The following is a 15,087-nucleotide window of genomic DNA, read 5'->3' on the forward strand; positions in this document are numbered from 1 at the left end:
GGTTAGTAGGCTTTTATAAAAACCTAAAGGATTTGATTTATTATTATTGAAAAACTATTTTATTATGTAAACTACTTTAGAGACATCTAGTTTTTTTTATTATTATTATTTTATTAGATTAACAGTGCGTGGGGACTATGTTAATGGTAGCTACTACTTTCTGTCAATTTGTAACATAAAGGATGTGTAAACATTGATGTTAGAGGGAACAGGAATACTGCAGCAACGGTACGTTTATTGAACCAATAGCAAGATTAACACAAGCCAGGTGAGTAATGACTTGGATGACAAATTGTGGATGTAACAAAGAGAATAATAATTTGAGTCTCATCCATTGCAGGTGCAGAGTAGAGCTCACACACATAGAGAGAGAGAGAGAGAGAGAGAGATTGAGGACCATTGGGAGAAGACATGGAGACAAGGAGATTACTTGGAATTGATATCAATCGTCTGTAGACGGGCCTGACGAAAACTGTGTGTGTGTGTGTGTGTGTGTGTGTGTGTGTGTGTGTGTGTGTGTGTGTGTGTGTGGATTCTGGGAAGGGCAGTTTGAGACAGAATAATCGATGTCTTTTGGCTGCTTGTTTTTGTTTGGCCAGGGGCCTCTGAAGTAAAGAAAATGCAGTTATTCTTGTTGTTAGAGACTTTTATTATTGTCCACTAATCAAATAACATATTCTTCCATTGATAAAAGCCTCACAATGGTTTGCACAAAAGCCATATACCTGCCTTTACAAGTATACTGTAGATGAAAGTGAAAGTAATGTTCCTAGCTTATAAATACAGCTGCTCTCCGAAGACGGGACATTCCCTGAAAAGGTTTCAGGTAAGAGCTACACGTTATCATGTAACATGCTGTGTTCTTTTAATCCATTAATTCCAGGTGCAGAAAATATAGAAAAGCGAATCATGTTTTAGAGGTGACACTAAAGTCATTTAATTTGTCAGAAAGACAGAGAGTCAATGTAAAAAGAATGACAACCCTTTAGATTAAGTTTCACTTATGGTTTTAATATTTACTGTATATTATTATCATAATTATTTCTTGTAACTGTACTGTGCTATTATAGCTGTCATTTATTTTAAGGTTTAGTGTTTTGCCGATGAGTTAGAAACAAGGAAGAGTCGATGTTTGTTTTTAGTGTCGTAGCATCGGCTGTGCTAAAGGTTACTGTAGGCTGAAAGGTCTTCTTGTTTTTTTTTAGTAAATAATTAACTAACCAGTATAAAATCACAATTTGCCTGATACTAATCAATGAAGGAGAGTCAGTGATAAGTGTCATTAAATAAAGCACTGTATTAAAATATGATTTTGGCTGATGTTTACTTCTATACAGTAATATGTTCTGTTTTCCTATCTCATGTAATGTACAGAATCATTCAGTAGCAGTTTGGATTAACAATGGAAAAATCTCCCACTTCTAATGGTAAATATATCATTGTCAAAGAAATTTAAATGACTAGTTTTGCATAAACAGAATAGAGTAAAATATGTTTCCAACCGGCTAAGTTATTATTGTAATATGTGTATAAGAGCTGTGCAAGTGTACAGTACAATAAGAATACTAATTTATTTACACAATACAGTACAATATAACATGCAAAATAATGTAAACTATGCAATACATGGTACAATACAAAGCTGTATAAAACACAATGCTCAGTTTGATGTGCTGCAGTAACATTTGGGTGCATCATTATAGTCTTTATAAAATACTTTTGGGACCGTGAAGTGTTAATGTTGTTTGGAGAAGAAAAATTACATGATTTAAAAATGTATAATTTGTTTTAATATTTTCTGTTTTCCACAGTGAAAAACATCTTTCGCAGATTTTCTATATTTAGAAAAAGCGATGGGCACATTAAAAAGACACCATCTAGACGGTCAATAAAAAAATTATCATTAGAGGATAAAGACAAGGAAGTTACCCCACAGAAATTTGAATTTAAGGCCAAAGAGATTCCTCTAAAGCCATGCTCAGGTAAATCTTTAGTTAAAGATAGCACATTTAATGCATAGGCTACTGATCTCTCATATTAACAAAAAACACTCTCTCTCATTCCTGCTTTGTTCTCTCAATAGTTTTGCAGATCAAAACATATATAGAAACAGACATGCTGAAGGAGGCATATTTGAATCTGCTTTCGCTGGAGAAGTTAGAAAAGAGTGCTCTGGTTAATAAAGAGAAAGAAATCAATCTGTTGTATGATGCACTAAGGCACAAAATGTTTGCCATTGTACAAAACTCCAGTGATGTTACCTCACACAATAAAGAGCAGCTGGTGTATGTGGTCACCATTATCCTGGAGGAAGAGAAGAGAGAGAGAGAGGGAGAGCCAGGAGTGATGCAGGGATGGAGAGAAGCATGGAGGGATGCGGTACTAAACGGGGTTCGAGATACACTGAAGAAAGTTCCTCTGGACAGCAGCGAGCAGAACACTTCCTGGTTGGCAGTGCATCTGGGGCTTCTGGGTAAAGCTGTTGGGGAGGACTTGGAGAGAGTGAAGACTGAGCTTCTGAGCTCATATCCAGCAGACTTTAATGTGTTTGAAACCTATGTGTCCTGCCACCATGAGGCTGTAGGAGAGCATCTAAAGAGACTTCTGGAAAAGGTGGCAGAGCTGAATGATTACTCCGCTCTTCTAGATTTCATTATGCATTCCTACCCCAGGTGAGGTTTTAAGAACAAAACGCATAAGTATCTGAATGATCCATCATTGTTTACATCAAGTTTCAATTCATTTGTATCTCTTTTGTGTTACTCAGTGATCTGCAAGCCCATAAGAAAGATCTTATAATGGAAGAGGATCTGAACAAAATAAAAACCTCTTACTGTCATTGCCATAAGGTGAGCTATTGCAAGGAAAGCGAGTTTAGAGGATTCTGTATTGATACAAAACTTTTTAGAACTTGTTTACATCGGTTTGTTTTTACTGTGATTCGATATTTAATATCAGGAGGAATTTAAACTTAAACTGGAGAATTTCCGCACACTTGAAACAGAAGTATGGAAAAAGAAGAAATCTCCTGAGAGAACAGAAGATGGATTTCTTACGTCAAAAATACACATGGACATTTGTGAGGTCAGGACTTAATCTTATCAGTTTTAAAAACTATATTAATTATTTTATATTTTGTAATTAAAATGCATTTTTTATTATTTATTTAATTTTCAAGCATTATGAATTCCTTGTTGAGTTCATGTATGATGTTTACCCATTTAAAAATTCTGAAATCACTTGAAAAAGTCTTTATAATTGCTTCTATTGATTTCTTTTGTTAGTTGATAGCAGGCTATGCTGGGAATCTTGAGAAGATCGATGAAAATCTGGGGAAATCAGTTGTAAGCTTCTGTTTAGATGAGCTAAATCAGTTTTATCCAAGGTTTGTGTCACAATATTATTATAGATTAACACGAGATCACTTCTGCATCTTTCCTTCTCTGACAGTTTCCTTCTGTTTTAGATTTGAAAAAGAGTTTTCACAGCACACTGTCTCTCTGTTGACCTCTGACCTGTTGGACTGCTGTCTTTGGGTTGAATATCACATCACCTACATCAACAGTTTGAGTTCACTCAAGTAAGTCCACTACGAGAAGAATTCTACCCTTGAGAAAAAGGAGTACACTTTGGCATACTTAGTTTGGAAATAATATATTTTAAAATAACATAGGTCCTGCTGTATATTAGGTGGTCTTAACTACGTACTTAAATGTAATTTAATCATTTGATACAATGCATTACATGTTTTTACATTGTACTTTAAAAACAATCTTCATCAACATCTGTAATGAATGTTGCACTTTATTTTACAGTACATGTACTTACAGTTTAGTTAGTAACTAAATGGTATGGGGTAGGTTCAGGGGTAGTACCTAGTTATTACCTAGTTATTGTAATTACTATAACAAATACATACATGTGTACATGAGGAACAGTACTGTAAAATAAAGTGCAACGAAATGAACTTCTCTAATTACATGTAGAATTACACTGTTGACCAATCCCTTACACCTCACACCTTTAAAGGTTGGTCCCTTAAACCTACCCATACCTCCAAACCTGTCCCTAACCTTACCCATATCCCACCTCAATAGCAGCAAAAGAGCTTTACATTACAATATAGACACAATAAATACACTGTACTTACTTTTGATGTAAGTTAATTTTAGTTAAGGCCACCTAACATAAAGTAAGGCCAGAATATACCATATGTACTTAAGTGTGAACTGAATGTAATATTTTCCGACTCTTAAATGCATGTTATTTACATTTAAATAAAAATGTATCATAGTTTAAATGAATATGAAATGCAGCTACATTAGTTACATTACAAAGTACATCTTTAAGTTTAATTTCATGATCACTTCTGCTGTCTTTGAAATGTGCTGTATGTTTAGTCTTCGGAGTCCCTTTGTGTGTCATGTCATGTCATGACATGTCATTGCTGTTGTTACAGAGAGAATTTGCAGTGCTATAAAGAGAGCTGTTCAGCTCAGGTGGAGAAGCTGGAAAAAGAAGTGGATGGACTGACTCTGAGACTCAAACAGACCCTGATGGATCATTTCAAATCTGAGGTCAAGGTGGGCCTAAATTGCAGATATATAACATGTACTTATTTAACTTATTGTCTTAAAGGCTTAATTCTCTTCAAATTAAAACTTGCTGACAATGTACTTAGACTCTGGCTATGCAAAATGTAGAAGAGTTTGTTTCTTCATCAGAACAGATTAGGAGAAATTCAGCAATACATCATTTGCTCACCTCTGCAGTGAATGGGTGTCTTGGATGACCTGAAAGGGACTACATTTTTTTATCTTTTTTTTTTTTTTTTTAGATAAACTCTTCTTTAAAGTTTTTTCCTAATCTGAAATTCTGAAATAACTAGTCAAGAGCATTATAATTTTACAATTATAACCAACGATAGTGTCATTTCTTCCCTAAAGCCTTACATGGATGGCATGATGACAAAGAAATGGCTGAAAACTGATGAAGATTTTAAAGAAGTGATTTCTAGAGTAGAGAATTTTTCTGGTCTCTGTAAATCCATGAGAGCTCCATCAGCCCAAGTGAGTCTCCTCTCATCTTCTCAGAGATGCTTTTAATAACAGCTGCAGAGAGCCACTTTAAACACAGTGTCTGTTTACAGATTTTCGCGAATGATTTACACTATTATGTAGCCAAAGAATATGTCTCCCAGCTGATGAAGAAAAAATATTCATGCAAAAAAACCAAAAACGAAGATGCTGCCATAAAATTGAAAGAACAATGGAATGAACTCGGGAAACTATTTGTGGAAATGGTAAGATACAGTCCAGTGTCAAACAGTGTGAAATATACAAATCTTTTTTTTTTTTTTTTTTTCTCAAGGTACAGTAGATGCACTGAAAATATTCTTCTGTTGTTAGGGATCATCTTTAAAATGGCTTTATCCATTGGGAAATTACCTTAGTGACATTATTGGAATGGAAACTGAGAAAAATATAAAAGATCTGTTAAATCCACTGGTTAGTAATTACCCAGACATCAGGTAAGTGTTATAATAACTTTGAATATATTATTATTATTATAAAACAATACATTGTCTTGTTCACTTTACTAATACATGTAGTATAGCTATCATGGATTTCACTTTTCATTTCTAGCAAGAAGCAGTTGTCAGCTGTTCTGTCCTTCAGAGACAATGGTTTTAGCTTGGAGAAGCACAATGTTATTAATCACTTTACTGCGCTTAAACGGGATGCTGGGAACACAAATCATGAGCACTCCTTCTTCACTGACATAGAGGTACTTTACACAATACATTGCACTACATTTTAACATAATGAGTCAAAATACCATGTTTAATTGAAATACATTTATAAAATAAACTAATAAATTGAAATACATTTAAATAAACAAGTGACATGACTCTGATTCTGATCTTACCACTCCTACCTTACTTATGCATACTTTATAAACGTAAGTGTTTTTAAGTACATGGGTTGATATGTATCCTCACTGAGTAATCACACCTTTGTCTTTACAGTGAGTTTTCTTTTGGTCATTCTGATGCTTCGGGAACAATCAGGAACTATCGTGGGGGAAAATTACTGCATAATTTATTAAAAAATGTGTACTGTACATTTTCTTCTTAGAATATACAAGCATTATTAGTGTCTTTGGTGCATGATTACTTACATGTGCTTTATATGTACTGGTAAAAATGATCTGAAAAAGCATACAAACATGTCAGCTGTGTTTGGAGTTTAGTGATCTTGTGTCCTCAAATGAAAGAGGAATACAGCTTGTCTGCAACCTGCCAATAGAGGGAGACATTTAACTATAGACGCAATATTTGCATTTCTTCCAAATTGCCTATACTCATGCAAAAAGAGACTAGATGGATTCAGTCTGTTTATCTACTGTGATATCAATCATGTTAATATGATATATCAAATAAAATGTTGGATAAAACCGAGTGTGTGCTGTGCAACATCAACTCCAGATGGACCAAGCTCTTGCAGAAAAACGGTTTGGTTATTATCCTGTCCTTCCGTCTTCTTCTCTTTTTTTTTTTTTTTTGATGCAAATTATTAACCTTTTTTTTTTAGCCTAAACCTAATATACTTTCTGATTTTATCAGTGAGAGAAAAAAAAAACTCGAAGCTAAAAATAAATTTCACCTGTAACTACAGTGTGTTATTGAACAGATATTTCCTTTCACATGGCATTTGTACTGTCCAGTTTTTGGAATATTTCTAGAGACTCGGAAATGCCACATTTGTTTACATATTGATGTTTGATTTTGTCTCAACCTACTATCTGTAATCTATTGAAGCTGCAGTAGGTAACTTTTGTAAAAATATTTTTTTTACATATTTGTTAAACCTGTCATTATGTCCTGACAGTAGAATATGAGACAGATAATCTGTGAAAAAAAATCAAGCTCCTCTGGCTCCTCCCAGTGGTCCTATTGTCATTTGCATACATTAATTCGCTCCCGGTAAGAAACAACCAATCAGAGCTGCGGTCCGTAACTTTGTTTGTGTTCAAAATTTAGAAAAATGTATATAATAAGCGAGTACACCATGAATCCATTTTCGAAACCGTGTTTTTAGCTTGTCCTGAATCACTAGGGTGCACCTATAATAAGTGTTTATATTCGGACTATTTTTAATTTGCTTCGGGGGTACCGCGGCGGAGTAACCCAGTACCTTTGTGATTCTTCATAGACATAAACAGAGAGAAGTAGTTCCGGCTACGATGTTCTTCCGCCAGACGCAAGCAGTTCTGTTTATTAACCGCTAGAGCGTCAAAAGTTACCTACCGCAACTTTAAGGGATTAGCATAAATATTCGTGAATGACAATTACATTTTTTTTATACCTTTCTACATGCAAATAAAGTGTGTTTGTTTGTCTGTGTGAGAGAATGTGTTATTTCAGGACCGGCTAGCTTGTGTCCAGATATCCTGAGGATTACAATATAATATCCATAGTTTCTAGAATTAGATGTCATGAAATGGGTAGGAGGGGTTTTTAAAGATATTTGTAGTTCGGAGATTGAATTCCATAGGTCTCTGGCTCGCCCACAAGTCCTCTTTAGTTAAAAATGACACTTTGCTCACTTCTTCTCACCTCCACATAAGCATCTCTATCGCTTTTGCTTCCTACAAATCCATAATCCAATTTTTTTTTTCAACTTGCCCTACTTAACACAATCACAGGTCTGAATATTTCCTCCTCTCCTGTCTCTCAAGAGGATGCAGCTTATTCAAATATCTTCTAGCTGATTTGTATACAGTGACAGGGAGGCAGCTGATGACTTCCTGGGTGTCATGTGATTGTGAAGATGTGTGAGACTCAAGCGTGTGTTTGTGTGTGTATGAAAATGCATGTCATTGCCACTGTCTCTGGTGCTCAGTAAGTATTATATTTAGCTCATCATAGCATTCCTGATGTCAGATGCGTTCCAGCGCTCTCTCTGTCTCTCACCCTGCCTTACCTTATCATGCGAAGCAGGAGTCACCCTGAGATACAGCACACGCATGCATGTAATCAACACATCAGTCGTGACAAATTATATCAGGTTTATTGAAAGCCTCATGAGGGTTACTAGACCCAGTTTATAACACGTCTTCACCAGAGGGCTAATGAGGCTAACATCAGTTGCAGGCTTTAACACTGACATTGTGCTGATGGGAAAAAAAACACAAGTTGAAAAAGATACATGCAAACTTAAAGCCAGAGATATATTTGGACAGATATTTCCTTTTCTCAGTCACGTTTTATACACATTTCTAAAATATTTGTGCTCCATATGGCGGTTCTGTTTCTTATCAGTCAAAGAGCTTTGATTACTATTATTATTGCACAGCATCTGTGTTTTTTTCAACCATCCCTAAACTTAGCTGCAGAACTTGCACCATGCATAATATTCACCCTAACAGCCATCCAGAACACACCAGCAACCACTTTTACAAAGGCAAACACCATTTTTTTTCCGAACACATACAAATGAGTTTTGCTTTGAAATCTTATATTTTTTTAATCTTGGTTTAATGGCTAACGAGGGCTGTGCACTGGTTTTAAATGCTGATTATTGCTTCACTATAAATAAGAGAAGGCTGCCCTAGTTTTCTACTCTCGTTTCTAGAATAAGCAACATAACACTTCAAAAGAAACCTGTTTTCAGCTTTAACACTGTATTCATCTGTTTGTTAGTTCTTAGTTTCAGAAACTCCTGTAACTGTGGTGCTCTTTGTATCCTGTGAATATAGTACAAAAATATAGCTGCAAGCAGCAATTAAGAGGCCAAGTACAACAGAGGCAAAATTAGGCCATTAAATACATTTTAAGAAGATTTTAATACAAATGTTATCTAGTATCACAATTTTATTATTTATCTCTTTTAACCAGTAGGTATTACCAAACTGAGGTAGTGTTTAGTGGGGTGACAATGACACACAAGTTTGGTGTCAATATGCCAAAACAGAGATACATCCTCAGGAGCAGTTTGGCATCATGCCATTAAATTTGTCAATGCGGTAAACAAAAACTGCTTTGACATGAAATCCATACATTTTGGCCAGTATGGTCTGAAGATGAACTGATTTGAATTTGGTGAAAATTGGACCAACGGTCTACTTGGAGTTAGAAAAGGTAAGTTTTTAGCATAAATCAAAATGGTGGACCAGAAGTTCAGCTGATTGTGGTGTAACAGGGCTGCGTTCAGCCACGACAAAACATTGCACAAAGTTTTTTAAACAAACGGTGATGCGTTGAACACACTGTTCTGATGACGCAAGAGTTGCAACTATGGCAGCTGAGAAGGCCATTCTTTGTGTTCTTTGTGAAGAATTTTCTGAGCCATCTATTTAGCCTCACATACTGACTTTATTTGTAGTTCATACGGTTTTAATACCCTGTATTTTCTTTCTCATTTTTTAGGAAAAGCACTTAATTACCATTGTTTATTTATATACCAAATGTCATACACTTGCAATGAAGCTAAAAATATAAACAACTACATCATTATGTTGATATCCTATATATTTTTACAATAAAACTTACGACAAACATGTCTTCTAATATCCTCAGTTGTTGCATATACCGAGCTGCAATGAACACATTTGTACATTATTTTCCTTGAAGCCATTGTGCGAGTTCACTTTAATACCGTGTGCTTTATATACATGTTGCTGCTGATAGGACTGCAGTTCTGACACACCCACCAAACAAGAGAAAACGCATCTCAAACCCCGTTGCACACCGGTGCATGCATTTTCCAAGAAACATGACGTTCAACCCGGAACTTAAACATGCCCCTGGTATAGAGGGTGTACATTGACAACATTTTCCCGGCAGAACACGTCCCCTCAGTCGGACTGAGTGGCAAAAGAGCTGAATGTATATCATAGGGAAACTGCGAAAACATAAGATGGTAAATATTTAACTGATGAGTTGTCAATACATGATATAACAATACAATATATAAAGAATGATTTTACAGCAAAATCAGCATATTGACATAAAACGATAACTGCAAAATCCGTGTTTCACTGCCTGGGGTCCATTTGTTTCTGTGAATTTCAGCGATTCATTTGCTTCTCTTTTCTGTAGTTTTCGGCAGTCTGTAAAAATATACCTCAGATTTCTTGTCAAATCTATTTGTACAGTCAAACGCAAAGCTCTCTCTCGTTTTAGATGTGTTTTGTGTTTTCATTCGTAGCATTCACACTTACAGTAAAACCAATGCTGCCAGTCTTTTTTTTTTGACACTACTACAGCTGATGGTGACATCTCGTGCATACCCACTATTGATAATCTCGGCATGATCCAATTAATCTATCAAGACCACTCTTGTAACAATAGGAAAAACAAATCAAATGTTATTAGCATTTTTTTTTATTTTTTAAAAAGTATTGACCACAAGCTTTTTGAGCCCCTTCAGACCAGTGGTGAATACACATACCAAATTTCGTAAGAATACGCCAATGCATGACAAAGTTCAAAATGGCCGACAAAATGGCTGGCAAATTGTTTTGTTATTTGAGAACGGTTTGACTAATCAACTTAAATTGAACTTTTTGTCTAAAGATGATCTGGTTTGATTTTCATGAAAATCAAGCAACAGCCTAGGAGCAGTTCTAAAAAGCTTATTATTATTATTATTATAAAAAAAAAGAAAAAAAAGAAGTTATTGCCTGATTACACTTCTGAACTAAAGCAGATAACTTCCTGTTTTAACCTGTTTGTCTATTCCACAATACTACATAGACACTAATTGAGTATGTCTGTATTTATTGTTCCCTGTGAAGTTTTGTATCTATAGCCTGTGTCTGGTTATGTGTGTTAATTATTGGTCCTGTAAAGACCTGTCATGCATTAACCATCAGCTGCATTTTATCTCTGGAGACTGTATTTTGCTTCTTCCTCTGCCATGCAGATGAGAATGACATGACTAACTTAACCGTCAAACATCTGTTGCAAGCATGACACACAGGGGAACCTTTTGCTTGTGAGAAGCTAATTTTGTTGATGCAAATGTACAGCTTTGCATACATAATAGGTCTACAGCCAGACGCAAAACAAAGGACTGAAGTGAAATGAGCACAACTTTGCAAACAACCATGGCTGACATGAACCAGAATAAATTAAATTGTTTTCTTGCATGTAATCTGGCATTTGCTGACCCTGAAACAACCTTTTTCTCTTCTTTCTCCCTCCATCAGAGATGTTCTCTCTTCCTCAAATGCACTTGTGTCTGGGGATGAAATCAAAACCGAGCTACTGTCGTTCCTTTTGCTGTCAGAGAGAAAGATTGTGACTGAGAGTCACCATTAAGAGCTGAACTGCATTTTGGGTAAGAACAAACAGAATTGGTAACAAAGACAGAAGCGTAGCCCTCAAGTCCCAATGCATCTCATTTGATTCAGTTTTATCTTGATGGTGTAGTTTTAAAAATCAATGATAACATGAGAAGATGAATTGACCTAGATTTATCCAAAGAAGGTAGATTCACACTTCATGACTTAGTTTCCATTCAGACACCCAGAGGCAATATCTGTTTTTATATGCTGTCTGACTGGATCCCTTTGATGTAAAAGTATAAATATTGTTTGGCGGTTGAATATGCCTCTATGCTCCCTAAATTAAATTAAATTAACAAGAATAGGTTTCATATTTTACGTGGCAACAAATGGACTTACCCTCCTGATCTTTATGTCATTGTGTAAGCTGACCTAAGCCTCACCCTCAGTACACCGAAAGGCTTATAATAGAGTTCTCATGAATGCTGTCTCCACAAACAAGCACTGACAGACAAGTGACAAGCTCTTCATGATCCATCTGTCACCTGAGCCAAACCTGCCTGAGTAGGTGGAACAGACTACACAAATAAGCAAACGCGCAGGCATACACTACCAGTCACATAGTGAGAGAAAACAGAGAGGTGTGAAACTAATAAGTGTGCACCAAGGGCACAAGATCATGATGATGTTTAGGAAACTGTCTATTCAGTGTCAGTGTCAAGTCACTGATCTACATATCAACCCTAATTATTCCAAAAGATACAGAACCCAAAACAGTTTGGTTAAAGTAATAGAGAGAATACACAAACACACACACACATATATAAATATATATATATTGTGACGAGCACTCCCAGAGGAATCGGCGTCGCCCTGGAAACCAAAGCAGAACACCTGCACGTCCTCGTCACCGGCTGATCGGTCACAGCTGCTCCCCATCAGCCAGCACACTCAAAAGGAGCATATACTGCACTCAGAAGAGGTTCTTGAACCGAATGCAACACTGGTCTAATCCCTCTCTCCTTCCTTCACAGAAAGCAGCGAGTGACCGACAGCCCACACACTTTGGAGCACGTCAGGACACCCACTTTCACATTAATTAGCACGGAGAGCACACGGGAAGCACCAACCAGCAGAAAGCGCATTAGGACACTTCAACAGGCACCCTTCACTTATCAATAAACCCGCCCTCCGGGGCATTTAATTCACGCACCTCTTGTCGAGTGATTCTTCACTCCGTGACAGTGGTGGAGAATGCGGGCAGAACAGTGAGGAATCACCGACAAGATCACCGCCCCAACGCCTAATTTTTTTCCTTTCTTTCCCTGTGTCTTCACCAGCACCAAGGAAGGCGGCACGCGCGTCCCCACGATGGAGGACATCTTACAACGCCTTGCTGAAGTAAGCATCCGCCAGCAGCAAATAGCGGAACACCTCACCACTCGCCTGGGCAGGACGGAGGATGAACTCGCCGCCGTCCGGGCAGCCGCGGCCCAGCGCATTCCGCTACCTGAGCCTCGGGCACAAGCCACCCGTCTGTTACCTAAGATGACGGCCAATGACGATGTGGAAGCCTTCCTTCAGGTCTTCGAAAACACCGCCCACCGAGAGGGATGGCCAGAGGACGAGTGGGCACGTGTGCTGGCACCCCTCCTCACCAGTGAAGCACAGAGGGCTTACTTCTCGCTCCCCCTGACGAGTGCTGACAATTATATCGAGGTGAAGCGAGAGATCCTGGCGAGGCTGGGCCTCTCCCCTGTGAGCACCGCCCAGCAGTTCCACGAGTGGGAATACAAGACCCGGGTGCAAGCCCGTGCCCAGGCGGCCAAACTCAGCCGCATCGCCCAGCACTGGCTGTTGGCAGGAAACCCCACCCCAACGCAGGTAGCGGAATGAGTGGTGGTCGATCGCCTCCTGCGCACACTGCCTCGCGCCCACCGATGGGCTGTCGGCATGAGGAACCCACGTGACGTCCGGGAACTGGTGGAGGCGATCGAGCTGGTGGATGCTGTCCATCACAGTGGGGCAGGGGACCGGCTGCCGCCATTCCTCCGGAGGGTGGTCCAGGAGCGACGCCCGCTCGAAGGCACCGCGACCTTCGAGTCAGCAGGCCGACGGTTCCCCCACCGTGAGATGAGCCCATGCCCAGTGCAGAACCACCGTCGCCTCCGCGCGCCTGGCTGGCAGGCTGCATCCTTCACCAACAGGTGCCGGCGGAAGCCCCCGAAGCAGAGGTGAAGGTGGATGGAAGACTGTTCCGGGCCCTATTGGACTCAGGCAGTGCGGTCACCCTCATCCAGTCGCGACTGTGCGCCCCTCGAAGCAGACGGAAAAACTTCCTACCTATAACCTGTGTGCACGGAGACACTCGCCAAGTACCGGCCCGTGAGATGGTCATTTCTTCCCCCCAGGGCACCTAGCCGGTGGAGGTAGGCCTGGTGAAGGACCTGCCGGTGGCCGTACTGCTCGGAAGGGATTGGCCCGGCTTCGAGAAGCTGCTGTCCGCCGCCACTCAGCCTGCCAGCCCCAAGGGGAACTGTCGAAGACCGAGGCGCCGCCTGGACCCCGCCTCCGACCGGCCCTGCTCGTCTCCGACAGTGGGAGAGAAGGTGAGGGCCCCTCCCAATCCACTAATCTGTTTTATGATGTCTACCAACAGGCCGCTGGAGGGGGCTCTTTCGCCAAGGAACAGCAGGAGGACGACCGACTCAAGCACTGTTGGAGCCGGGTGCGAGTCGTGGATGGAGAGGACGTCCTCCCCCGGCCCCACCCTCTCCCACATTTTGTTGTAGAGAATGGCCTGCTGTATTGTGTCGCCCAGCGTAGGGGGGAGGAGAAAAAGTTACTAGTTGTGCCTCGAGCCAAGACCGAGACCATTCTAGAGCTGGCCCATTCCCACCCCATGGCAGGACACCTCGCGGGAGCCAATACTGCTCAACGCATCCACGACCGCTTCCATTGGCCGGGCCTGGACGTCGAGGTAAAGTGGTTTTGCCAAGCCTGCCCGACCTGTCAGGCCACGTCGCCCAGGACTCCTCCCCCCAGCCCGCTCATCCCGCTGCCTATCATCGAGGTGCCCTTCGAGCAGATTGGAATGGACATAGTGGGGCCGTTGCCGAAGTCTGCCTGAGGGCATGAGCACATCCTGGTCATCGTCGACTATGCCACCTGGTACCCAGAAGCAGTCCCCCTGCGGAAGGCCTTGCGAAGTCCATCGCCCAGGAGCTGTTTCTGCTGGCCAGCCGAGTCGGCTTCCCTCTGAGATCCTGACTGACCAGGGAACCCCCTTCATGTCCCGGCTAATGGCTGACCTCTGCTGGCTGCTGCGGGTGAAGCAGTTGAGGACCACTGTTTATCACCCCCAAACTCATGGCCTCGTAGAGAGATTTAACCAGACCCTCAAGCAAATGCTCAGACATGTGGCGGCGGAGGACAAGCGGGATTGGGACCTCATGATCCCCTATGTACTCTTTGGGATCCGCGCAGTTCCCCAGGCCTCAACTGGCTTCACCCCCTTCGAGCTCCTGTTTGGCCGTCAACCCCGGGGCCTCTTGGACGTGGCCCGGGAAGTGTGGGAGCAGCAGCCGGCCCCGCATCGTAACGTCATCGAACATGTCCGGCAAATGAGGGAACGGTTCGGCCGAGTGATGCCGTTAGTCCGGGAACACCTCACCAGGGCCCAACAGGCGCAGCAACGTCAGTACGACCAGGCAGCCCAACCACGGGAGTTCCAACCGGGAGACCGCGTCATGGTCCTGGTCCCCAGCTCCGCCTGCAAATTTCTGGCCTCCTGGA

General features: G+C 40.6%; 1 protein-coding gene across 1 annotated transcript; it reads left to right on the plus strand.

The window, feature by feature from the left end:
* The first annotated feature begins 379 nt into the window (after window positions 1-379).
* On the plus strand, window positions 380-6,461 carry si:dkey-45k15.1 (exocyst complex component 3-like protein 4). The gene is made up of 14 exons (XM_052571847.1): window positions 380-826; window positions 1,375-1,427; window positions 1,812-1,982; window positions 2,084-2,672; window positions 2,768-2,849; window positions 2,959-3,084; window positions 3,285-3,385; window positions 3,467-3,580; window positions 4,460-4,583; window positions 4,947-5,069; window positions 5,150-5,302; window positions 5,409-5,530; window positions 5,646-5,787; window positions 6,029-6,461. Exons 2-14 carry the CDS (start codon window positions 1,403-1,405, stop codon window positions 6,029-6,031), a joined length of 1,875 nt encoding a protein of 624 aa, XP_052427807.1. The 5' UTR covers window positions 380-826; window positions 1,375-1,402; the 3' UTR covers window positions 6,032-6,461.
* Window positions 6,462-15,087: the final 8,626 nt, after the last annotated feature.

Source organism: Carassius gibelio, chromosome B13 (assembly GCF_023724105.1).
Source record: "Carassius gibelio isolate Cgi1373 ecotype wild population from Czech Republic chromosome B13, carGib1.2-hapl.c, whole genome shotgun sequence".
Classification (NCBI taxonomy): Eukaryota; Metazoa; Chordata; class Actinopteri; order Cypriniformes; family Cyprinidae; genus Carassius; species Carassius gibelio.